The 27509-nt window shown below is 38.7% G+C and overlaps 1 protein-coding gene across 2 annotated transcripts; it reads right to left on the reverse strand.

Moving 5' to 3' along the window:
• Window positions 1-2469: 2469 nt before the first annotated feature.
• On the reverse strand, window positions 2470-27374 carry col2a1a (collagen, type II, alpha 1a). Of its 2 annotated transcripts, XM_058389752.1 has the most exons (54): window positions 27007-27374; window positions 24354-24563; window positions 22615-22631; window positions 22370-22402; window positions 22069-22101; window positions 21754-21807; window positions 21494-21601; window positions 21283-21360; window positions 20714-20758; window positions 20235-20288; window positions 20035-20088; window positions 19876-19929; window positions 19691-19744; window positions 19509-19562; window positions 18772-18816; window positions 18601-18654; window positions 18359-18403; window positions 18199-18252; window positions 17972-18070; window positions 17405-17449; window positions 17026-17124; window positions 16876-16929; window positions 16650-16757; window positions 16457-16510; window positions 16233-16331; window positions 16017-16070; window positions 15710-15808; window positions 15546-15599; window positions 15402-15455; window positions 15097-15150; window positions 14878-14931; window positions 14720-14764; window positions 14503-14601; window positions 13874-13981; window positions 13705-13758; window positions 13550-13603; window positions 13387-13440; window positions 13219-13272; window positions 12212-12319; window positions 11984-12037; window positions 11756-11809; window positions 11018-11179; window positions 10812-10919; window positions 10390-10497; window positions 8417-8470; window positions 8150-8257; window positions 7388-7441; window positions 7129-7236; window positions 6955-7008; window positions 6758-6865; window positions 5344-5632; window positions 4915-5102; window positions 4031-4273; window positions 2470-3917 (listed from the first exon to the last, which is right to left on the reverse strand). In XM_058389752.1, the coding sequence occupies exons 1-54, from the start codon at window positions 27098-27100 to the stop codon at window positions 3771-3773; spliced, it is 4482 nt and encodes a 1493-aa protein (XP_058245735.1). In that variant the 5' UTR covers window positions 27101-27374; the 3' UTR covers window positions 2470-3770. The 2 variants fall into 2 exon arrangements, with proteins under 2 accessions (XP_058245735.1, XP_058245736.1); XM_058389753.1 differs by lacking the exon at window positions 24354-24563.
• Between the last annotated feature and the right edge of the window lie 135 nt (window positions 27375-27509).

The following is a 27509-nucleotide window of genomic DNA, read 5'->3' on the forward strand; positions in this document are numbered from 1 at the left end:
CAAAAATATTTTTTTTACCCTGGATTTGTGTGTGTATATGTGTGTGTACAGTGAGGGAAAAAATTATTTGATCCCCTGCTGATTTTGTATGTTTGCCCACTGATAAAGAAATGATCAGTCTGTAATTTTAATGGTAGGTGTATTTGAGCAGTGAGAGGCAGAATAACAACAAAAAATCCAGAAAAACGCATTTCAGAAAAGTTATACATTGATTTGCATTGTAATGAGTGAAATAAGTATTTGATCCCCTATCAATCAGAAAGATTTCTGGCTCCCAGGTGTCTTTTATACAGGTAAGGAGCTGAGATTACAGTAGGAGCACTCTCGGGGAGTGCTCTTAATCCGAGCTTGTTACCTGTATGAAAGACACCTGTCCACAGAAGGAAGCAATCAATCAGATTCCAAACTCTCCATCATGGCCAAGACCAAAGAGCTGTCCATGGATGTCAGGGACAAGATTGTAGACCTACACAAGGCTGGAATGAGCTACAAGACCATCGCCTAGCAGCTTGGTGAGAAGGTGACAACAGTTGGTGCGATTATTCCCAAATGGAAGAAACACAAAAGGACTGTCAGTCTTCCTCGGTCTGGGGCTCCATGCAAGATCACACCTCATGGACTTTCAATGATCATGAGAACAGCAAGGAATCAGCCCAGAATTACACTGGAGGATTTTGTCAATGATCTCAATGCAGCTGGGACCGTTGTCACCAAGAAAACAATTGGTAACACACTACGCCGTGAAAGACTGAAATCCAGTAGTGCCTGCAAGGTCCCCCTGCTAAAGAAAGCACATGTACAGGCTCATCTGAAGTTTGCCAGTGAATATCTGAATGATTCAGAGGAGAACTGGGTGAAAGTGTTGTGGTCAAATGAGACCAAAATCCAGCTCTTTGGCATCAACTCAACTTGCCATGTTTGGAGGAGGTGGAATGCTGCCTATGACCCCAAGTACACCATCCCCAGGTGACAGGACAACTGCACCGCATCAAAGGGACGATGGACGGGGCCATGTACCGTTAAATCTTGGATGAGAACCTTCTTCCCTCAGCCAGGGCATTGAAAATGGGTCGTGGATGGATATTCCAGCCTGTCAATGACCCAAAACACATGGCCAAGGCAACAAAGGAGTGGTTCAAAAAGAAGCACATTAAGGTCCTGTAGTGGCCTAGCCAGTCTCCAGACCTTAATCTCATAGAAAATCTGTGGAGGGAGCTGAAGGGTCAGCCACAAAACCTTAATGACTTGGAGAGGATCTGCAAACCTGGTGGCCAACTACAAGAAATGTCTGACGTCTCTGATTGCCAACAAGGGTTTGCCACCAAGTACTAAGTCATGTTTTGCAAAGGGGTCAAATACTTATTTCACTCAATAAAATGCAAATCAATGTATAACTTTTTTGAAATGTGTTTTTCTGGATTTTTTTGTTGTTATTCTGCCTCTCACTGTTCAGATAAACCTACCATTAAAATTACAGACTGATCATTTCTTTGTCAGTGGGCAAACGTACAAAATCAGCAGGGGATCAAATAATTTTTTCCCTCACTGTATGTGTGTGTGTGTACTGCAAACTCCTGATTAGCTTCACCAGTGTCAGTGATGTGCATTCCTTGATGGTCATCCTAGATGTCTTCTGAGTTTCTTGAGCTTCAGAAATATTTGTATGTCTCCCATTCATTTTAATAAACAACCTTCATTAGACAGGTGGCGTGGAAGAGGCCTTGTTCTATGTCAGATGTCAGGATGCAGGAAATTGCTCTCTATGCTGAGCAGCTTTCAGTTCAAAGCAGTGTGGGTACTTTAGTTTTAAAATGGTTAGATTACCCTTAATTTTAACAAGACAGGGCAAATGAAGTAGGTTAGTAGAAACAGACAGCATATCTGGGGAGGAAAGCACTACTGGACTTCTGCCTGCACAGTCAGACCGAGGTAGGTCAGTGATCCCATGTGGGAGTTCAGGCTGCTAAGCATGTTTGACACCTATGACCTAATCATCAGTATTTATTACAGATCATAAGATGACCTAAACAACTGCATGTTTGATGAAGGAGCTAGGCAGAGGAGTACACAACCTACTAGATTCGGGTCTGGTTGTCATCTGCCTTCTGGGGGGAAATGTGGGGTATCAGACTTCTATAAGAATTTTGTAGATTTTCTATTTTCTTAAAAAATACAGTGTAACCTGTAACTATAATACTGCATATATTATAACATGATAAGGTTTTTGCTTTTAAAAAAAAACACTTTTTTTAAAAATTGTTTTCGTTAAAAATTTTCCTTTGTGGGGAACAGCCAAAAGTTAAAACTTTCAGGTAAAAAAAAAACATGCATGCACACACACACACACACACACACACATGCATGTATAAGAGCTGTTTAAAAAGCATACCCCTGTGAAAATGTATAAACACTCTGCTCACTGTTAAATTCTTAATTGAATAAAAACTCAATTAAAATCTGATTTCACCGTTCCTTGTTTTTTCCTTTATTTCCAATTTACATTAATTAAAATCGTAACAAAACCAGGATGAAAAAAAAAAGAAAACAAACAAGAGTGATCATAATAATAATATTAATTATAACAAAAATATACACACCCTCACACAAATACACACATCCTGCTCGGGACACTCTGTTACTCGCAGAGGAGCCCCTCCTTCCTGTTCAATATTCTGGTCAATCTGCAGTGTCAGAGCAGGCTGTATGTGTTGGGTGAGGCTAGTAGAGAGAGGATGTGGCAATTTAGGGAATAATTACGGACAGATTTAAACTAATAGCACCTTCTGAAGATGGATTGGATCAAGCATGAACCCCTGTCTTAGATCCCCCAGAGCTACTTACGATGACTTCACATCAAGATTATTACTTAGGTTTTTATTGTGAGGTAGCTTTTAAAAAAAAGATAATACAAATGAACAAAACCAGAAATATCGTCCAAATTTATTTTACTTTTGCTTTTTTGGTAAAGGGACAACACTTCCTAAATGGGCAGTCAAGGGGAAAATACTGAAGTACACTATAAAAAAAAAAAGAAAGGAAAACTAAAAACTGCACTTCCCCCAAAAAGATTTTTGGTGTGCACAGGTACACACTCTCTCTCACGCAAACACATATAATTGTGAAAATATATAGATCTAGCTGTTGTAGAACAGACTTTTACAACAACTGAACCAGGATTTTACTTTATTATACACAGTAAATATTAACTCCCACCCTCCCCAGTATTAACATTTCACAATACCTAACAGAATGTGATGCTTTTACTGAGTCACAGTCAGGAAGCAGTGGGAGGGGCTGAGTGGGACTGGGTGTGGTTCAAGATGGTCTTAGTGGGAGGGGCTTCTGTTGTATACAGCCAAAATGCACCCAGCTCTAAAGCACCATTCCCACCTGCTGAATGTGATGACATCTAGCCATGTTTCTGTACTTTCCATCTCTTACTCATTCCGTCTTGCTCACTCGTTACTTCCTCATCTCAGCTCCCATTAGAAAGAAGGATGCTTTGAGGGGAAACATGGCTGGATTTCAGAGGGAGAGACTCATGGGGCAGTGCTGCTTAGTGCTGGTCTCCAGGGCACTAAATGCACGACTTTTGTGTGTTTGAGACAAAAGCATTCATCAATTTTCAATTTGGTTTCCTTTTCCTTTACTTCCATATTTCTTTATTTGGAGAGTGTATTGCTTCTTCATGGAGCTATTGCTTATCATTTATATCTTTCCATGTCTTATATTGTGTCCCACATTTGTTTTTTTGTTTTGTTTTGTTTTTTTTACAAGAAACAGACTGGTCCAATGTCCACTCCAAACTCCTGATTAGCTCCACCGATGTCCAAAGGAGCAATGTCCACGATGGGCAGTCTAGATGTCTTCTGAGTTTTATACTCAATCACAGTCTTACCCCACTGGCCTGTGTGTTTCTGTAAAACAGAGTAACCAGGTCAAGTTATTATGAATCATAATTAACAATACATGACACTGAAATCAGCTTGTGAGACACTGTCTGCATTGTGTATGTGGGTGAGAATCTCACCTTGCAGCCATCCTCCAGTACACTGTATGTGAATCGGCTGTTACCCTCTGCTCTGATTTCAACATCATTGGAACCCTGCAGCAGAAGAGCCTTCTTCAGGTTGCCAGTGGCTTCATCCATATAGGCCACGCTGTTCTTGCAGTGGTAGGTGATACTCTGAGAGGCCTCGCTAGATAGCAGTCTAAGGAAGTTCATCTGAATGCTGGCCACATTTGGAGTCGGGATCTTCTCACCATAGCTGAACTGTATCAGAGAGAGAGAATGAAAAATGCATTGTTATTTTTCACTTACAGAAAGAATAATAATCAGACAAACATAACATTTAGAAAAAAAGGCAAAGTATGTGACTAATGCCACCCTGTCTTTTTTCTTTCCTCTGTCAATGCTTACTAAATCGGGAAAGATGTTTCAGCAACATGAAACAAAGAAAATTCAGAGACATAAAGAATCAGACGGAAACATTGGGTTCCAGTTTGACATTTACACAAAAGCTCAGAATAACAAGTTATAGCAAAGACTGGGGCAATAAATCCCACGTTTGTCATTCATGCCCACATAGGATGATGATAAAACCCTAAATAGAAAATTTGCACAATATTTTACATACAAAAGGTTTGCGCCGCCTCAGCTGTTGCTGGGTTATGTATATTTTTTTTTTCTGATCTACTTTTTCATGTACCTCAGAAGCAAAGTTCTAGCCTCATTACCCATAAAAGTGAAATGGAAGAAAACAGGAGAAAAACAGGAACATAATGGCCATTTTGAGAGCCAGTATTTAATTTCAAAATTAATTGCAAAATTAAAAGGATGATTTCCAATTCGCTCTTGCATGTAGGTTTTGACCAGAAAAGTTATATAAATATTTTAGCTGATTCAAAACTTACATGGAAGCCACCGCCCATGTTCTCGCCGAACCACACATGCTTCTGGCCCTTGCTCTTAGTGGTCCACCAGTTCTTGCGTGGAATACTGCTTGTACTGGGCTTCACACATGTTTCTCCAGTCTCCATGTTGCAGAAGACCTTGATGGCATCAGCAGTGCAGCCAAGGTTAGGATCCACCCAGTATTCACCTGTGGACACATGTTGAAATTATACATTTGCTAATGCAGCAATCATATCCTCACATGTATATGCCTGAGAAAATTGTATTGCTGTTTTGGTATATCTCAAAGTGAGTGCTTAATATTATTATCTATATTAACATCACTTTACCGTCATAACATCATTGTCCTTTACCTACCTGATCTCTAATTCTTTTTCTTATTCATATTTTCATTTCTTATTTTATTCTTAATTCATATTTATTCTTACCGCTCTTCCAGTCAGGGTGGCAGAGTTTCAGGTCGCGGCAGGAGCGTGCAGGGTTCTTGCGAGATCCATCAGGGCTGCGGATATCCTCGATCTGGCTGTTAATGGATTTCAGGGTGGCATCAACCTCCACATCATGCTGTCTCAGATTGTTGGAGGCCTCATCAGCACGCATGTAACGCATAGGATCGGGGCCCTTCTCGGTCTGACCCAGCCCAGCGAAAGCAGACATATCAATGCCAGGGCCTGGAGGACCAGGAGGACCAGGGGGTCCAGGGTTACCAGGAGGACCCTAAAGATAGATGGCAATAAACAAAGAAGAAAATAATCAAGCATGTTCCTTTTTTTATTCAGCAGGTCTGAAATCAACAATGTTTTGGCATGTTGTATTGTAAGTTTTTTTTTTTTATTGCATATTAGAATAAATAATACTAGTATTAATCATACTATACTTGTTTGATTTTTAAGCAAAACCTGAAGTCTTATTCATTAAAAATGTGTATGCATGGTTTTGTGTATAAATGTGTATTTATGCATAGAATGTGATTTATCTAATTATTCTTATATGCAAGGATGTGGGTATAATTTAGAGATTTTTCTATATTGTGGTCTACATTGTGGTATAAACGTATAATTGTGGGTAAATTGATGAGGAGGCCCTGTCCCATTTATTGTCAAGCATAATTGACAGAGTAATTGTTGACTATGGTGCTGCCAACAAGGTGCAGACAGATATCACAGATGAAATGTGAAGGAAAACTGCATCTAAAGAATGATTGTGATGATGCAGACAATGGCTAGTGTCACCTTGGTCAATTTGAAACATGCAGTGTTACGCATGTAACAATCTCTTGCTTAGTGTGATGAGTGGGTTTTCAACACTGCAATTGTAAATGATCTGTGTCAGCAGCTCGTCCCACTTTTAGGCAGGACAATATTATTCTGCAAACTCAAGTCCTGTCTACTGTAGTTCTACATTTTAGCATGAAAACAAAGACAGGTCAGGTATTTCCTAACCAAAAATGAGCCAAATAATAAAATGCATTATATTGTTCAGGCTGCAATGTATTCCATTTTCAGGTAGTGAGGGATTTTCATGTCATTGCAGCTTTTCAAAACGTCCTTGGGGCAAAAGGTTTGCTCATCATATATGGTAACTGGGGCACTTTCATATATAAATAAATGTGGCTGTCCATGAGTAGAGTACTTTAGAACAAGGAGGATTCGTCAACATCTGCACATGTGTTAAATATCAGTTTTCAAGTTATAATAATACTCTAAGAATTAGAATTTTTTTTACACACACTGTAATAAATTAGACCCCTGGTCTGGAGATAAAGTAGATCCAGTAGCTACTTTCTCTCTGGACACCATCTTTCAAGACAAATTGCTAAGAGTTAATTAAGTTTATACTTACAGAAGGACCAGTTTCTCCAGATCGTCCACGAGGGCCAGGGGGTCCAATGGGTCCAGGGATACCATTTGCACCATCCTTTCCAGCTGGACCAACAGGTCCAGGGGGTCCCTACACAGAAGAAATGAACAGTTTCAAAATTCTAAATGTTCAGCTCTTTCTACAATAATGCACTAATAATATGCTCTGAAGATTCTCACCTTAGGTCCACTAGGTCCAGAAGGTCCAGCAGCACCTTGGTCACCAGGAGAACCCTGTATGACAAATGCAATTGCAAACATTAGTTAGGACAACTTGTCAAACTTTTTTTTTATTTTTTTATCAGAGTTGAGAGAGAACCACTATAGACAAAATAACTGAATGAGTGAACTCACAGGAGGTCCAGGAAGACCCTGCAGACCAGTGAATCCTCTGTGTCCCTTCTGTCCTCTTTCTCCAGCCTCACCAGCCTCTCCCTTGTCTCCACGAGGACCTTGGGGTCCCTGGAGCAGAAAAAATATATAAAGGTGCTCAATATAATATGACACATAGAGCTGCCATGGCAATACTGCCACATTAGATCTTATAAATATCATTCACAACCATGACAATATTAATGGATAATTTGTTTTGTTTCTTGATTTAAATACTCACAGCCATGCCTCTTGCTCCAGCAGGTCCAGGAGCTCCAGAAGGTCCTTGTGGTCCCTATAAAAAGGAAAAGGAAATGGATTAGCACTACTCTTATGAGTGCAAGCTATGACATTAAATATTTGTCAAGGATTTAATAAAAACCCAGTGTTGCTCTCTTTTACAAAGGAGTTTCTGTTTTCTGGATGCAAATATTAAAATTGTTTGTTTTGTAGGTTTAAGAACCCTGCGCAAAATTAATAAATATTGGCCAAAGCCATTAGCAAATTATGAGCAGTAACTCTTTAATGTTAAATGTATAAAATGGTTCTTCCAAAGAGCTCAAAGGACTTTGAGTAGACTTGAAGGGCCATTTAATTTGTCAACTTGTGTTAGGAAAATAATGTTGTTATATAAGGCTTAAAATTAACAAACATTTAAAGTGTAAATTCTATACTTTTACTTAATGTAATGGCATATAGTTGCTGTGAAAAGATCAGGGCAAAAAGAACAGACAAATACTTCTAGCTGACCCTTCTAACAACCTAATGCAAATCATTATTCCATCACCAGCATGATGAAGTTAATACTTAAGATTATTTATCATCCAGTTAAGGATTGATAATTCCATTTTGTAATTTGTTTTCTCATTAATTTTATAAACACAAGCCACACACATTTTTATCTACTGAGAATGTTGACTGGCTGGTGAGTTCATTTTAAGTTCTGGTATAATAACCACCTAGTAAATAAGGGATCTCTTATTCCTGTGACTGCAGTACTCACATTCTCTCCTCTGTCTCCCTGTTTGCCTACAGGACCAACGGGACCAGGAGAACCAGGGGCACCAGGAGCACCAGGAGCACCAATAGGACCAGTGTTACCACGTTCACCCTGCAGGAGACACAAACTTGCTTTTAGCTTGTTGTCTGCGTAAATTTTTAGTTACCCTATAAAATTGTGTTATATTTCTCTGACTCGGGAAAGCTTACAAAATTTTAAATAAGCAGGTCATTGTATTTTATCTTCGTATCTTTAAGAAGGTATCTTTACCTTTACACCAGCAGCACCATCTCTGCCAGGAGGACCATCAGATCCAGGATTACCCTTAAGACAAAGAGAAACAAAAATGTTTTTACTGTATTTACTATTGTCTTATCCAGGTGTGGGAGAAACAGCATCAAGTTCCATTTTGCCATTAAGTATGGTTGAAAACACTGTTCACAAATTCAGGTCTGGATAAGCAAGTTTGACTCAGTGCAGATTTGTCTCAATCCTTTGCTTATGATTCAAAACATAGCCCAGCATTAGTGTGTAGTATTACCCTCTTATGATCTTTATTCTAAAATAAAACCAAACACGTCAAAAATTAACATAACCGTTCCCTTATGCTAAACAAGTTATCATTTGCTTTAAATCAGAGGGTTGGTTCAACTGTGAGCTAGCTCTTATTTTAAAATGTCTGGCTAATTTTTATCAATTTTTGTTCCACAACAAAATGCCAATATTACTTTGGCAGTAATCAATACTATTGGTCACATGAAATCATCGTTCCAGTGTTATGCCATTGTCCTGTCCAGAAATCTGCTAGCTGGCATATCATATTACTTTGTCCAGTCTTACAAACTACTGAGAATAAAAAATATTTAATAAGTTCTAAAAAATAAGCCATTTTTAATACATTGATGCTGATAAGATATAAAAGCAACTAGGCCAGAAACTTTATTTTTTACAGGTGATCTAAACTGGCCACAATGTAGGTTATATAAAGTGTCCTACAAGGAAGATTATTGCATGATTAAACATCATATCGGTGGGGATTCAGTAGAATGCACAGGTAAGTGAGTACTTCAATGTCAGGTGTAGGAACTTGTACTTTAGTGAAACTGGGGAGCTTTGTCTTGCACTCAAGACTGTAGTTAATTTCTTTTCCTGAAGCATTCCTTGTGGTTCCTTAAATATGCAATGCACTTGGGTTCTGCATTATTATTTTCATAAAAGTATTCAAGTAGTCTTGCACTTCTTACTTGGCCTCTGTGTGGTTCTCTCTGTGCATGCTGCATCTAAGTCCATAATATTGATGAAGACTTAATTTGACCTAATTACAAATAATTTGCTCCTCTTGTGTCACTTGGTCAAAGTCTGCTCATAAAAATAAATTGTTTCCTGTTTAAATATTGGTTTAATTATTAGTTTTGTGAATATTTTTTAGTTTAAAATTTTTTTAAGAAGAATTCTTGTGCTGTGTGGTCTTTAACTGATATTTTGCAGCTTCTGTGGATGATTGTCAGGGCTTTATATTGTGTGCATGCACAAAAAGTCTTGATTACTACAACCAGACCTGAATCAGTTGGTCACAGCTGGAATTTGTTACTGAAACAGACTGAGTCTGGAGTCAGCTATGTGGCCATTTCAAATAAGTTGGATTTTATTATCTAACTTTCTGCAATACCCCTAAGCTGGGTGGTTCAGAAAGTTCAGACAGAGTTGTGATAAAACTATGTAGGATAGCTAAAATCACAAGGACCAACAGCCATCTTAAGAAGACAAATAAAACATAACTGTGCAGACTCAGGTCTGATGTGTGGCCTAATGTTTGAAGGAATGTTTTGTCTGAATATGCAAAGTGACTTGGATGATAACACAGTTTTCATTTTGATTACTTTTTTTTAAAAAAATACATTAAGATTATTTTATTTTAATGATTTATTTACATATTTTGTCATTAAGAAAAAATGTGTGATTTTAGTAAGTGGCTACATGCTAGGCTCATAGATCCAGCAGAAAACCAAAGAACCAAGTTAGGGCAGTGAACATATGATTCTCTTAATTTGTGATTTAAATATAAATTTAGATTTAAATGTACCAAATTCTTGCCTCTGTTATCTGTCATTCTAATGATGGTCGTTCCAGGCCATCTATTACCCCAGTAATGATTTTTTGATATTAGAGATGTGAGACACATTATTCTGAGGAGGTTTTGTTTAAATCAAGTTTAGTGTTATGTATTTTGGTCAAATCTTTACCTCACGTCCGGGTTCTCCAGAAGGTCCAGTCAGTCCAGGAGGTCCAATAGGGCCAGGAGGGCCACGCTCACCACCAGAACCAGGAGCACCCTGTTTGCCAGGCTCACCCTGAAGTAGATAAAAAATAAAGTATGTAATATACCAATTCATCAGTATTTCAACCAATTGATTTATCAGTATCTATTGCATCTGCCAATGAAAATTGGCAATATTTATGAGAAACTGTATGTTTAACAGATTTAAGATATGATATATATGTCTGATCAGTATCATCACTGAACCCTAGATGAATAATGACCAATATAAAATCTGTTCAGTCCAATTAAAATGGCAGCATTTCTGGCATTCTCTTGACATTTCTACAATGATAATGTGTTTTTCTGGTGTGTTTTTATCGTGATATATGGATTTTTGTTACTCACAGAAGGTCCTGGAAGGCCAGGGAAACCTCTCTCACCACGCTGACCAGGCAGACCAACAATACCACGCTGACCAGCTAAACCTGCAGGACCAGTAGGACCATCAGGACCCTATGGTTGAAGAGAAAGACACAAGAAAGTAATTAAGGAGGCATTCTGATGAATGATCTTTTAGTGAAATTCTGGAATGATGGAAGTTGGAGCCTTACAGGGGGGCCATCCTCTCCAGGCTCTCCCTTCTCTCCGGGGGGTCCAGAAGGTCCACGCAGTCCAGCATCTCCTGGTCTTCCTGGGGGACCAGCATCACCGCGCACTCCCTTAGGACCATCTTTTCCAGCAGGACCAGCAGGGCCAGAAGGACCAGGGTTACCCTAAAAGAGAAACAGTCACAGATAAAAAGTGGTTAAAAAATAAATTATAGCAAGAATAGAGCAATGCCTCCAACTACTCTTAACCTACTATGATCAATGGTGTATTAAAAACCCTTAGAGGTTTATGCCTATTTTAGTCAATTCTAATACCAGTTTAGCAGTCAATAAAAATTACCTAATTTCAAATTAATATGTGTTTTTTTTTATATATTTTTATTTTTGTGCTGAATGACCAGGTTTCTATACTATATACTAATTTAAAAATATGTATGATTGGTCAAAATGTTTTGATTGAAAGCTGGGGGCTGCTGTTTATTATGCACCTAAATTAAATATAAACAGGAATTAAATAAAAAATACAAAATACTTTAAGGTGTGTTGGTTTATAATCCAAATATTATATTAATATTAACCCAAGAAACCCAAAATCTACCCGTTTTAAGTCAATTTAAAGTATGTTTCACGCAATATAATTCCTCAATTATTAAACAATCTAAGGCCTGGTCTCTCATGGCAGGAGTACATTCACATGTCATTATTGATAAACCAAGATTTGTGTATTAATAAATGGCTTACATTTGGACCGGGTGGTCCAACTCTTCCAGCAGCACCTGGGAAACCAGTAGCACCCTGGAATAAGGAATATCAAGTTAACTTTAAGTCTAAAACATACACAATTAATCCACTAATTCAGATTAATTCTTCTATAGAACATGATAATTGACAAAACTAAAAAAACAGCTAAATAAACACAACCATAAGATTTTTTAATACATTGATAAAATGATTAAAACAATAACTTACTGGGGCTCCCTGTGCTCCACGAGCTCCTTTAGGTCCACTGACACCAGTTGGGCCCTGAAATAAGCAAATGTGCATTAACATACTGCATTAACATACACATTATTTTATATTACCACATTTGGCTGAAAATATGAATAAGCAATTGCTCCACTGGAATATTAGCATTACACAGTAACTAAGCAAGGATCTAATATTATGTAAGTAGATGTTTTGTGAAATGTTACTTACAACTGGACCAGGTGCTCCAGAAGGTCCTTGAGGTCCAGGGGATCCAGCATCTCCTTTTTGGCCTGATTCTCCCTGCTCTCCTTTAATTCCAGGCTGGCCATCAGCACCCTGATAAGGAATATCAGTATATTTTAAATGTGCTGATTCTGAATTACAGACACATTTATCTGTGTTATATCAAATGTTTAGTCATTAAGATAATGTCACCCCAAATTTCAAACATTTTTGAGGCTCAAACTAAATCTGTATTTAGACTATTAATTTAGTGACTAAAGTGAATGATAGAGTGGGCAGGTTGGATGATCATCATGCAGTGGCTGTTTATACTGGGAAAGGCTAACTAAACTAGTAACTAAGGTTGCTGGTCATGCTAATACTAGCAATACTGTTATCACTTTTACTGAAGATAGTGTTGTAAAATGACACAAATAATTTTTTAAACAAAAATTTGTACCATGGCTTTCTATTCCGATTGTGGTTAAACTGGAGAGCAATTCAGCCTTGGGTCTATCTAAAGCTAGTATAGCTTATAATGTACAGAGCACTTCAAAATGGCATGTAGAAAATGAACGCTTCCTTACATGCCTATTTTCATGTATATCTAGTTTCCAATCTGTCAACAAACGATCCACAACTCACTACTGTATACAGCCAAGATATTTATGATGTTTGAGTTGTGATTATGGATTAGTTATCATTGCTTTGGGTATAAACCCATTTTGTAATTACCTGGGGTGAATCATCTTCAGTGTGTGCATATTCATTTACATTTCTCTTCATTTCCGTTTTATTTTGTAACACTGAGCTGTGTCCAATTATGCAAAACTGATCCACTAATTGGTGATATACAATGACTAAATTATCACTGCTCATTGGAGGAAATCCATATTCTAATGAAGGTGTAATGATTCAGCACCCATATTTACTCATGTGGCTGACAATTTGTATAATAACTTTATGCAGAATTTTGTTACATAATTTAATGCTTTTATTGTAGCCCTACTCACAGGGGGTCCAGCAAAACCAGCAGGGCCAGGAGGTCCAACCTCACCACGGTCACCCTTGAGAGAAAAGAAAGAAGTTTACAAAAAGAAGAAATAAAATCATGTGTAAAGAGACAACAGGAAACCATGCTTAGCTTAGACAGATCTCAAAGTAACACAGCATCAACTTACAGGAGCACCACGAGCTCCACCAGGTCCAGTTGGGCCAATAGCACCAGTTTCACCCTTTAAAAGAAAGACATATCAATATCACTTAAGAATATATCCAATTTATATAAACAAAAAAGAGCATACATAAAGCATCAGCAGCTGAGAATGACTCTCAGATTCTTACCTTAGCTCCATTGGGACCAGAAGGACCAGGTGGACCAATAGGGCCTGTCAAACCCTACAGAGAGATGCAAGAAAAACATATTTAAGAACATAATTTAAAACTGAACCTGATGCTAAAATCAAAAGCATCAATATGTGACATAGTTTAGCACTCACTCTTCCACCATCTTTGCCAGGAGCTCCCTCAGGTCCTTTCTCTCCAGTATCACCCTGAAAAAGGCGAGATTGTTCAAGTCAGTCAGTAAAAGTATTTCAATTGAACTATGGCTTATAGTGGAGTAGATAACATTCAAAGAGCTCTATGATTAGGTTTAGATGTACTTACTCTGTCACCCTTAGGGCCAGAGATACCAGCAGAACCTCTTTCACCAGGCATACCCTGCAGACCAGGAGGACCCTGGGCACCAGCAGAACCAGCCGGGCCTATCGCACCCTACAATACAGTAACACAACATGAGAAAAATTACTGATCAGGAACTAATGATGGACTGATGGAAAATCCATAATGTAAAGGGATTTTTTTACATGGCTTCATATCAACAATTTTGTCTTGGAACGAAACAAAAAAAAGTTCCATCTAAAACCCTAAAGGGTTCCATAGCCTGTCCATCTGGGAGAACCCCTAAATAAAGCCTACAAGAGAATATTTCTCTTCAAGGAAAGTACTAAAAAGAATTTGAACGGTTAATCATCCAAAGAACGTAGGACAAATGCTTTAGTGCTAAATGAACTCATTCAAAATCAGATACTATCCAGAGTTAAACAGAAGCAAACTAAAAGTACCCTATAATGGGATATATTATATATAATACTTTTTACTGGTGTCTCACAGATCCTGAGATCAATACCATAAACAGGTACAACACTAGGAATTATTGTGTAATACAGTAAAACTGTATCATAGGCAAGATGCTGAATTGCAGATCAATTAAAATGTGATATCAAAAATCTCACCTTGGGTCCATCAGTTCCGGGAGTTCCAGGAAGTCCTCTGGGTCCCTGAAGACCCTGGGGTCCAGCGCTTCCTCTCTCACCAGGGAAACCACGCTCACCCTGACAAAGATATGGACAAAGATATGGAGTTATCATTCTAAAAGTTGAGACTGGTACAAATAAGGAATTCACTGTACTGATCCACTTTTAGTATATGTGTTAAAAGAGTGGAACTCACTCTTGGTCCAACTGCACCAGGGGCACCACCCTCTCCAGGAACACCCTGCAGAAAGACAAACAGAGAAAGTTTGGGGTTATAATACTCAAAATTAGTATTGCTATTAATCATGTTGGAGCAATCGAAGGAGGATGAGCAGAGTCAAGAGTCATTCTCACCTGGTCACCTGGTTTGCCGCCCTCTCCTGGTGGTCCAGCAGGTCCAGGCAGTCCCTACAAAAAAAAGTTAAATATGAGCAAATGTACAACTGTAACCAGAAGCGGCCATTTTTTCCACATATTTATAAGAACAGTGCACCACAACAGATGTTTTACATGTGCATTTTATGATAAATACAGGTGATTATGAGTTTCTCTGTAAAAATGTGCCTATTGTACCTGGAAGCCAGGAGGACCAGGCTGTCCTTGTTCACCTCTCTCTCCAGCTGGTCCCTGAAATGACAATATACAATGTTTAGAATATCATTAGTAGTACTAATGTCCTGTTGTTTACCAGCTATTTAATAAAATACAGCATTATTGAATTATTTGCCCCAATACCCAGATGATCATAGTGAACTTTTTACTACTTTACTACTTTATTAAAGGGGTCACATTTTCTCCAGGAAATTAGCATAAGTACAATCTGCTCATTATAGCTTCAGTTAAAATAGTAGAAATTCTTTATATAAAACAGAACTCACAGCAGGGCCAGGAGGACCAGCAGCTCCAGTCTCACCATCCTTACCAGGCAAACCCTGAAAACAGACAAAGACAGGGTACATTGATTATGGGATTTTCTTTAAGTAAACACTATAAGTTACTGTGTCGAAATAAGGATGACTTACTCTGAGACCAATGCTGCCAACAAGTCCTTTCTCTCCAGGTTTGCCAGGCTCACCCTAAATAACGAAGATACATATATGTGCCATGAGACAAGACAAATATTTGAAATATACGTTCTCCAAATTGTGAATCAAGTCACAGAGATGAAGGTTTATGGTTCTCTTACATTGGCTCCCTTGGGTCCTGGGAATCCCATCACACCAGGCTGTCCACGAGCTCCCTGAGGTCCAGGGGGACCAGGACGACCGTCCTCACCAGGAGCACCCTATATAAGGTAAAAAAATAAATAAAATAAAAAACAATCCCACATAACACATATTCCCTTCAGCATCCAAACAATATCAAAAGAAAGCCTTGAAGAAATTAATATCTTGTTATAATTTGGTTGTTTCTTATTTAGGCATGACATTTCCTGAAATTTGAAGTCCTGAATGAGAAAAGATGCTGGTAAATGGAGATGATGGGATACTCACACTGGGGCCAACTTTTCCTTGGGGTCCAGCATCTCCAGGACGGCCAGTGAGACCCTATAACATGCAAGAAAGGGCGGGAAAAGCAAGAATACAATCATTGAGTGTGTCTACAAAGTGTAAGACAAATGACTGAGCAAGGATAAAGTCCAGAGTCCCCAAAACCATCAGTTTTGTTAAGAAACCTTCACTAAGCAAAGTTTGAATGGAGCTACTTACTCTTGCTCCAGGAAGACCAGACTCGCCAGGACGACCAGGATCTCCATTAGCACCTTTTGGTCCAGACAATCCAGCAACACCACGGTCACCAGGAGCACCCTGTTATAACCCCAGAAAAGTGTTCAGCATCCAAGCATCTGAGAATAACTTGTATAACGTTTACCAGTAGTGATACAAATCCTGGCAGCTGCTGATGTGAAAAATGTTTGTGCTATTTTACCCACCTTAGCACCTGGAAGACCATCCTGACCAGGGAATCCACGGTTACCTGGAGCTCCCTAGTAAAAAGAAATAGATGCATTTCACATTATTAGTTATGTGGATTTGTATAGATTTGTACTACAATTTATACTATACTAAGACCATGGCCATATGCGCTAACAGCAATGTTATATCAAGAAATATTATCAGACTTACTCGCTCTCCTGGAGGTCCAAGAGGGCCAGCAGAACCGGGCTCTCCTCTAGGTCCTCTCTTACCCTCCTCACCAATTGGGCCTGGGGCACCCTGAGGACCTGCTACACCCTGTAGGAAGACACCAAGATTAAGTCAAATATAACTGTTCTAATCATAAAAAATGTATAATGTGATAATGATGACAGTAGAGATTGCAAATATGATTATTCAGATAATTATGGCATACCCTCTCTCCTTTTGGTCCAGCCTCTCCCTTAAATCCTGGGATACCTGGGTCTCCCTGTTAAAATACACAATATACATACATCCATTAATACACAAATGTATTCAAATGAAAGGATAATAACAAATCCACACAAACATTATGAAAACTTACACTCTGACCCTTGGGCCCAAGAGGTCCAGTAGCTCCTTGAGGTCCAGGTGGGCCGCGAGGTCCTGGGAAACCTGGGGCACCAGCAATACCAGGGGCACCCTGCAGAGGAACATGCCAATTAAGAGTGGAGTCTTATCTTGAACAGTCAGTAACATTTTGATGTCTAATTTGAAATCATCAGGTTATAATAAGGTATAATCAAGCTAGTTAATATGAAATACCAATAAAACTCTAAAATCAAATTAAATTTACAGTGCTCAAAATATTATGTATCCTAATGTTGTCTACTTCATTTAAATGCACAGTTAGAGGATTTACTTCAACTGGATTTAATTTGCTGAAATTATATAATACAAAATAATGAAGAAAAAAAACTCACAGCAGATCCTTTGGCACCAGGAATACCATCAGTACCAGGGTTACCCTAAAAAAAGAATAAAAATGATTCTATAAAAATGATTGGAATTTTTGAACAATTAAAGTGTATCATTTATATTTCTGATCACTCAATAAATGTCTACAAAATTCCTCTGTAGTGCAACATAAATTTTTATGTAGCAGTGAACATACAGCAATATGCTTCATTGAGTTATGTTAAATTACACAGGTAAGATCTAGAAAGGATTGTAACTTGTATTGTGGGATCATCTGAATGTTGAATAACAGTATATTACTCTGTTTTTAGTATAGAATTCATGTGCTTGCAGCTGATCTCTGTGTTGTTAAACTATTCCAAAGCATGAAAGGCTTGTATACAACTTAGTAGAATATGTGTAAAAACATTTTCTAAATCAAATGGACTGTGTGTCAAAATACAATGTATATCTAAGAATTTTGAGCTGTAGAACACTGTGTGTACAGGTGCCTCCATGAAGGGCAAGCAGAAGAACATTTGTTTTAGATATTGCCTAAGTACTGGAACAATATATTAAGGTATTTTACATACACCGGCTCCAGCAGGTCCAGGAGAACCTGGAGTGCCAGCCTCTCCACGGGGTCCTTGAGCTCCCTCAGCTCCACGAGGACCAGTAGGTCCGGCCTCACCCTGTAAAGTGAAGAGTAGCAGAGAGAAACTACTGTTTTTTCCATTTCTAAACTGCCAACCCATTAAACATAAAATATTCCTTAAAACCTGAGCTAATTTCACTCAGGAGACTGACAAGTGTGACCTACCTTGGAACCAGGGGCTCCTGGGAAACCTGGGGCACCAGCAGGACCAACAGGACCCTGCATAGTCATCAAAGTATTCAGAGTTAATGTAATGTGAATAAGCAAAGCTTATTGCTCAGTTCAAATAAAGTTAAGGCTTGTCAGTGGGAGAGGCAGTACTTACAGGAGGACCAGCAGGCCCAGGAAGACCATCATTACCACGTGCACCCTGCAGAGACACAAGATGAGAGTAAGTCAAGCATGGCTAAAAAGGTTTAGCTTAAAATCCCATTTAATGAATAGTTTAGATTTGGTCATTCAACCACTTGATTGTTATAATACACCTGTTACATGTGTTTTTCTAGCACTACTTTATGTATATAGTATATAGTATGGAATACTATAATACTGTAACCAAACACTCACAGCAGCTCCAGAAGGTCCAGGGCGTCCTCTCTCACCAGGAAGTCCACGAGGGCCCTAAGAGAGAAAAGCAAGGGCAAGAGAAAGACATTAGTTTTATGGATAAGTGTGTTAAGTATTAAATTCTAGGTCACTAGGACAGGTTTATAACATAATACAACGTAACCAACTCACCATGGGTCCAGGGGCGCCATTCTCACCAGGTGCACCTGACTCACCCTGTAACAATAAAGTGTAGAGAGATTAATGTTTAAGATTAATTTTTGTTTTATGTATTTAACAAAAGGAAATATTTGTACTCCATATCCATGTATTAATGGAAGAAATAGAGTGTAAATATGTGTAAATGCATATAGCCTGCACTGTCAGCTAGGATTAAATTAAGGTTATGAAAATGTTGTTACAAATTTGTAAATATGTGCATCACCTACATTAGAGAAACCTGTGTATAAACCTGTGTATTATATTAGTGTACTTCTTTTAAAATCACAACCCCTTATCAATTTTATTATGCTTATTATTGAGTTCTTATAGTTTTTCTTATAGTATTACACTGTTTGATGGGTTTCTTTGATTAAATGGGCTTATTCCAAGCCTCATGAAATGTAGAATTACTAGGCCTTTAAATTTTGTCAACTTGGGCTTAATGTGTGCTGTCTGTGAACATTTCCAGAATGGAAATGCTCCATGGCTCTGATAAATAGACAATATATTGTTGTACATATAAAATAATCAGATAAACCTGTACTGGGTGGGGTTTGTGGAATTTATTTTACAATTAATGGGGCACAAACCTCCATGTGTGACCATGTGTGAATATACACATCTATGTATATGGTAGAACACTTTATTTTGCCCTAGCTAGGATGTGCTTTGTACAGGATGATCTGAAGGACATTGTGATTTTGTACCTTAGCTCCAGCAGCTCCAGTCTCTCCCTTGGCACCATCAAGACCTGGGTGTCCCTACAAATACAAACAGATATCAGTTTCACATATACACATAAGGCCTAAATGTTAAACTTCAATCAAGACACTCAAACTGTGAAACCATCAAAGTATAGCTAATCAGACAATAAGATTTTACAACATACTCTGTGTCCCTTGATGCCAGGAAGGCCAGGGGTTCCAGGAAATCCACGAGCTCCCTATTTAAAACACACACAGATTTGAAATAAAAAACTGGTCTTTTACAAATTACACCTTACATTATAGAGGCTCAAAAAAATACATGCAAACAAGATGATACATGGGACAAATTCTGTAGAATGGTTTTTACCTGAGATCCTGTGGGTCCACGGTCACCAGGCTTACCAGGTTTGCCATTCTCACCCTGGAGAAGAACAGGTGCAAGCATAACAGTTAGACACTCACCTTAGCACCAAGAATCAGCATCAGCTGCTTAATGACATCAATGGATTATGAATAGCTTACTCACATCACTTCCAGATTTTCCAGGTGGTCCTGGTGGGCCGCGAGGTCCCATAGGGCCCTGAAGGAATAAACAACAATGTGAACTTATGCAAAAAAATTGGAAAGGAAAGGAAAATACAATGCTGGATGTGTACATTATATTTCTCAGTTAAATGTGTGCAATCTGCAAATGCCAGATGGAAGGAGGCCATTCGTGATACTCACAGAAGGTCCAGGTTCGCCAGCTTCTCCCGGGCTGCCTTGGAACCCTTGTGGGCCCTACAATTTAACAGATGAGAGTGTCAGGATGTGTTGGCGTATGTAGGAGATGCACACTATGAGTCATATATATCTCATGTAAGTACTTCATCAATGACTCAAATGTGTCAGTTCCCTAAAGGGCAATTTTCCCCAAGAAATTAGACTTCCCAACCTACTTATTCTCTTTCAAAGTGAACTTTAATGTTTTATGCAATCCTTTAATGTTTAATGTTTAATATCTCAAAATCATCCCCAGTGTTTTCACTGTTTCACTCTTTCACAAGATCTATGCCATTATTAAGTAAACAATATCTACTGCTGTTTAATCATTCAAATACTGCAATCCAGATATTAGACATATGATAATGAAGCAGACAATATATACAGACAGGTTATAAATAAAATGTGTAAATTATAGTGGGTTGATGTATCCATATACTTACAGGTGCGCCAGTGGGACCAGGAGGACCACGGGGACCCATGGGGCCCTACAAAAAATAAAAAGTTCATTCAGTGCATAATTTCAGAAATGCAATGAATATAATGTCACATGGTTTAGAAAAAAGTATCATTTAAAATGTAATGTTATTTTCGGATCATTTGGAATGTGCAGCCAATACTAGTGTAATAATAATTTGTTGAGTTTGGGTACATGACCAAGAGAGCTTGTATCATTACTTTAAAGGCTTATAGTGACAGGTGAATTATGAAAACTCTTGTTCATCAGTAGAGGGTGCAGCTGTACAGACTGAACTAATCCTGTACATTCTATATGGTTGGATCACAGTGATCTGTTTCGAATTATTATTATTTCAAGTTTGTATTGTACAGTGTGGTGTGTATGTACAGTGCTGTGATACAATTAATTAAAATTGCATTTCTCCTCTAATCCAAAAGGATCTTATAGAATCTTTAATCTACCCATTCACGTAGCTTGTTTTATAGCTAGTATCACATTATACAGTGATTAATGATCATATTAAATGTGTTTATTTTATGTCTTGTCTCTCACCATTGGGCCTTGCATCACACCCATGTTAGCTCCGCCTGCTTTCTCGTCAAAACCTCCAGCCATCTGAGCTGCAAAGTTCTGCAAACACACACACACACACACAAAAACAAACAATCTTAAGATTAAATGCAAGAAAAACAATCAATTTTATTACATTAAAAGAGAGGAGAAGAGAGGAGAGGAGCAGAGAGGAGAGGACAGAAAAACTCACTCCTCCAAGTCCAGGTGGGTTTGGGCCTGGTGGTCCGGGTGGTCCGGGAGGTCCAGGGTTACCTGGAGTGCCGGGCTCGCCATCTCTTCCTCTTGGGCCTGGACTTCCCTGATGAGAAAAGAAAGAAAGCAAAGAGGAAAGATTAGAGATTAGAACAACCCCTTTTCACATGACAAGAGCCTGTTGAGTGTTATGTCTTATTCATTGCTTCGTCTCTTAGGTCTGAGTAGAAAAAATGTCAAAAATGTAAATTGACTTACCTTCTCACCCTTAGGGCCTCTATCTCCGCGTGGTCCCTGCTCCCCAGGTGGTCCCTGAAATAGCAAAGAGTATAAGGTTAAACATTCAAAAAAAACTTCATTTACAGCAAAAACTCTAAATAAAACTAAATGAAAGATGTGAAAGAAACTAAATATGTCTATACTAAGAGTCACAGGAAAAAATACAACTGTTATTCTAGGCAAACACATGGTAGTTTACAGAGCCCCCTGGTGGAGATACTTTGACAGCACATTAACTCTATAACAACAATCATCATATAAATAGGTGAATTAAAATTCTTTGAAATGTCTCACCATGGGGCCAGCCGGTCCTCTTGGTCCTAGAACCTACAGAAACACAAACAAAAAAAATCATTAAAGCCCATCTTGATGGAATTAAATTCTAAAGAAATCATTATTCTTCCGATAGCTGGTGTAATGCTCAACAGAGTATATAATATATAGAAGGTAAAGTTTATTCAATAAAAATATTTTTAGGTAATATATTACAATGTTAAAATACAATTTCTAAGGGGTCCATAATACATACAAATGTAAAACATAAATAGTTTACAATAAATCTGGCGTAGCTGCTAGACTTAATAAACGAACTTACATTTGCAATATCGCCAGGTTCTCCTTTTTGTCCCTTAAAAGAATAACAGAGAGATTTCCATTAGATTTTGAATGATGTGACAAATAAAAAAAATTGTATGTTATATAGTACAACCAAGGCAGTCTGAAGTTCAGATTAAAGGGTATAATGTATTTATTCTTCCTAAATATTAAATGTTGTTTGTTTTATTTCTAACATATTATCATATGATTTTATAATCAGAGAAAAAAAATCATTGCACTCACCTTTGCACCAAAGGTCTCTGTAGTGCAGTGACAAAATGAGGAGATTGGGGATGGAAAAAAAGAAACGTTAAAAAAATAACACATTTTTGATGGACATTAACAACCACAGTAATTTTAGCACCTATTCTGGATGACAAAGTTTGAAGAATAACACCTTTCATGGTTCAATCAAGAGTCACAATAATGATGTGAAAATATAAGAAGCTGAAATGATTAAAACTGTAGAGAGCTCAGAAGAACACCTCTTAAAATGGTCGGTACATAAGCGGTAATTAGAAAACCCCCAAGCTCTTAATAACCTCCACTTACTGACAAAGCCATTTAACAAAGGTTTTGCATGAAAACAAACAGGGGTTTAAAACTGGACAACACCGCTACACTGATTCATTGCACCACCACCACATCATGCTCTGAACCCATTCTGCTTTCTGAGTTAGTGTTTTAAAAGAAGGGAAGAAGCGGCAGCAGTGGTTCAGTTAACATACATGTATAGAAATTAAACATGTCTTGAACCACTTATTCTTTGGCAGTAATAGCAGGTAAATAAAGAGTCTTTGCTGGAGTGGTTAAACAAAATGCATAGTGTTTCACACAAAATGTGTTGATCTCAGTGTTTCATCAATTATCATATGAAAATTCTAAAGACTTTTCAAGCACCACTTCAATGAATGGTAAGAAATTCAGACACAGTTAACACAAACACAGTTAACAGTCAGGTTTGCCTCAACATGTGAAGTTGTGCATGGAAAGCTTTAAAAAGCTGCTATAAAAACACTTCTCAGTTTTATGTCAATATTGCCCGGCTTCAGAATTTAAATGCTTTTTCAAAAAGATGCTCCACGTTTCTCATGTAGCATGTAGATATTTAAATGAATGACTGTTTTAATAGTCTGGTAGTCTCAATCTGTTTCAGTGAATCACTTTGTATTGAATTCAGCTGCTACTCTAATGGGTCTAATGGCCTCTGAGTTCAGCTGTTTGATGAAGGGGTTTTCCAGACCCTTTCACATAAACAACCTGAAGAGCAAAAGACCAAAGTAAATATCAGCATAAGAGCTAAGCAAACATTATATATTTACTGTTCAAATGAAAGCGATTTTCTCAGCATAGTCCATGATCAGTGAATCCGATTTCTAAATCTATATTGGTTTCACATGGCAGTTGCGGGTATAGTGTACTAGAGGCAGCATTTATGACTAATGGGGTTCTGAGATGAAAATGTAATAAAAATAATACTTTAAAATGAGGACCATACTGAGAAATATAAAAATACTATAACTAATACATGTGGTCTGGCCGTTTCTGTGTCTAAAATTGTAATCCTGCATTTATATATGTAATGGATTTGCAGGCCAAAAAACATAATTGGCAGTTTTGATTTCAGAATAAACCCAAATGCAAACCAGCTTTCCTTTGAGATTACTGAAAGAGCAAAATATATTACCATAAACAGTATTAATAAGTGTGCAGTTAACTAAGAGAACAATGCTGAAAAACTTTCATTTTCACTCAGTAATTTTTCTTTTTATGCATAAAACATAAAACTCAGAAGTGATTTTTTTTGCCCCCAGACTGTTAGTTTTGAATTCCAAAGTCAATTGTCATCTAACCTTAACCCCTCCCATTGAAGACTCTGGGTGGAGCCTGGTTACATGTGACAATATCAGAACACAAAACAAACAGCAGAGGGTGTGTGAAACAGGTGTAGTGAGCAGAGAGAGGTGTGTGAGAAAGCAGACCGCTAGTCTGGTCTTGGTCAGCAGGGCAGATGGGGCAGCACTCTCCAGGTGGAATGATGGGATTGTTGCAATCCCTCAGCTCTTCGCAGATGACCTCATCACACAGCACTGACCCCGAGTCACACACACAGACTCGACACGGTTCAGGCTTCCACACTGCGCGGTCCTCGAATTGCTGGCCATCTTGGATGCAGCCGCCTAAGTCCTCCTCTGCAGCCACCACCAGAGGGCCAGCACAGAGGAGATGTGTAGGAGTAAGACACAGGTGAACACATACACATGCCCTCATACAAACTACAAGCTGTTGTATCAGTACTTTGTGTCTTTGTGTACCATGCAAATAAATATCATCTGATCACAATGTTTATAAATCTTAATTTGAATGTCAAAGAATTCAGATTCATGAAAAATATGTCCCACGACTGAGAATATTGCTGATAATATAAAGATACTGTAAGATCTAAATGTATATATAATGTGTATCTATACACCCCTTTGTATGTATGTAAATATAAAGTACACTGTAGGTACTGTAAATATGGCCTTTTGTGAACTGATTCGGAGTGAAACCAAATCCTTCATGCACCAGACCTGGCATGAATAGGCCTTTCTCACACACACGCACACCCACACACACAGAGCAGCATTGACAGACTGGTGCCTTAAGCAAACACACCAAACTCACAATCTCCATCTGGATCTAATGGTCTCACCACCGTAGTGCAAACACACCTCAGTGGGTTGGACAGGGCAGGCCCCAAACAAATGCACACACATATACGTACACATAGGCATTTGTGCATGACCTTTTTGTGTAACAGTGGTATTTAAAACTCCCAGGGAAACGAATAAGTGAATGGCCCAAGTGTAGTTCCCAAAACCACAAGATCAACAATTACTCTTTAAAATTCCTTATGTGCTCCTATATTTTCTTTATAGCTTAAATAAGTTCACCCCGATGTTCCTGTAATTAACATTCTTGCCTGATTGGCCAAAGGGGACAGTAAGTAACTGAAAACAAGATCAGGCAGAGGAAAACCCTCATCAGCTCTGCCGATCAATCCTTATCCCTGAAAGGAAAAGGATAATAGATGCACACAGCTTCAACTTGCCCACCTTTCAGTCTCACTTCCAGCTGGTTTTCCTGGCCCTTTGAACCTGCCAGTCTGAATCCTTCTCTGGTCTTCATCTGAACTTTTCCCTTGTCCTAGTCTCATTCCTACACTGGTGGCAGTCTGATGTTGTCCTTGGTGGCTTTGGTCCCCTTGGACAACATTCCACAGGCCACCTTTTGTCAAACCCATCAATCTCAGACCCTGTGAACTATGCCCCAACACTAAACAAATAAACCAAACCCCTTTGAACATTTGCTGATGAAGCACCATTTGAGCCATCCTGGGATGCACTGTTGGTCTTATTCTGTCTCTCACATGCTCATACACACACAGGTGTGCATCCTGGCATGCTGAGTTAGCAGCAACTGAGAAAATACTTAGCTTTACTTTAAACAGCAGTGACAAGTGGTGCTGCACCGTATCTCAATTCTAACTTTGTGTTAATCATCAGAATATAAGTTTCTCCAATAATTATAACAGCATAACAGCACAAAATGAATGCATTTTCTGATCTTACCTAGTAATGTGAGGAATCCTGTAGTTCTAATAACACTATCCTACCAATGACACTTTTACCTACACTCTTATAGAAAAAAAAAAGTTTTTTTCATAATTTCTCTGGGAACCTTTGTGAAACCTTTTGTAGAACCTTTAGGCTAACGGATCCCTCTAGAGGAACAAAATTCAGAATCCTTTACGTTACTAGATCCTTTCTTCTAAGAAAGGTTATTCCCTGAAGAAGAGCACTATTCTACGAATCACACAACTGCACTGAACAATAACATTAACATAATATTGACAAATGGCACAATACTCTCTCCAGGTCGGGTAATAAAAGCAGTACACCTTACCATGCATACCAAAATCAAACCTTTTAATGTTTAAAGTCACACTATTATATAACTATTTGGCTATGGCTGCAGTCTGTGGTATTCGTCTGGAAAAACTTTCATTGACTCGCTGCATACTAGACTGTTCAGCTCCAGGCAAGGTAAGGTGAGAATTTCTTTAAGGAAGAAATACAGCTGTGTGTGATTCTCAAATATGCCCATACTCTGTATATTAGTGCACCACATAGGGTATGCAATACTGGCTTCAGACCCTATATAGTGCACTATATATCCAATAGAGGGCCGTTTACTATTTAGGAATTTACGTGAAAGCTGCTGCGCTTTGTCTAGATCTCGCGATACCCGTGAGCCCGAATCCCACTCAAGGTTTTCAATTACAAAGCGCACGGCGGGCAGGCTAAAATTTGCATCTCAAGGCTATGGAATTTTGTATATTAATTTTTTCTACCGCATGAACAGCTGCTATAAGGTCTCAGATCTGTTAATTCTGTTCTAATTACACAGAAAAGTACACAAATCCACAGTCCACGTGAGGAAGAAGAGAGAGTCAAATATCTTTGAACCTGCACAAACTTGCCCCCTCCTATCGCCACGGTAACACCAAAGGCATTTACTACCAGGAGAAAAAAATTTAGGATTTCAATGAAAACACACACACACACACAAAATAATAAATGTCCAACTTACGGTCATCCTCCCGTTGACATCTGACAACGGCTAGCAAAATACATTGTGTCGCTACAAGTAGCAGGACAGTCCGTGAGTCCACAAATCTGAGCATGTCTAAAAGTTAGACATGCAGTTCCTCAAGGAGAAAGTTTTTCGCCGAGATCGGCGAATCTGCAGCTGCAGTGTATCGCAGGGAGTGTGTTGGCTTTTTGATGAGTGTTGTGTGTTTTGGGGGATCCGACGCCAGGCCCCTGCGCGCAGACAGCACCCACCGCGTCAGCCCGAGCTCCGCGGTTTTATGTCCACCGGTGCAGTTATGAATCTTAGTATACTCCAAAAATTCGGGCCAGCCCCGACCCCCCACGGCCCTGAAACACGAGCCTGATCGACCGCCCCAAAACACACCCCATCCCAAAAAAATATCCGGCCACCTCTGTCCCAGCACATTTTCACCGTGAGCCATCCTCCCTCCCTCTTTCCATCCCTCCATCCGTTCCCGGTCCTAGGAGTACACTGACTTT

The sequence above is a fragment of the Hemibagrus wyckioides genome, linkage group LG05 (assembly GCF_019097595.1).
Source record: "Hemibagrus wyckioides isolate EC202008001 linkage group LG05, SWU_Hwy_1.0, whole genome shotgun sequence".
NCBI classification, from domain to species: domain Eukaryota; kingdom Metazoa; phylum Chordata; class Actinopteri; order Siluriformes; family Bagridae; genus Hemibagrus; species Hemibagrus wyckioides.

Excerpts from the sequence above, each read along its gene's own strand:
- col2a1a (XM_058389752.1), bottom strand. The coding sequence starts at position 27,100 with ATGCTCAGATTTGTGGACTCACGGACTGTCCTGCTACTTGTAGCGACA. Across the intron at positions 16,071-16,232 it reads CTGGTCTTCCTGGAGCAAGA|GGTCTCACTGGCCGTCCTGG; the intron begins GTAAGTAGCTCC and ends TGCATGTTATAG. Across the intron at positions 3,918-4,030 it reads TACTGGAGGATGGCTGCAAG|AAACACACAGGCCAGTGGGG; the intron begins GTGAGATTCTCA and ends TCTGTTTTACAG.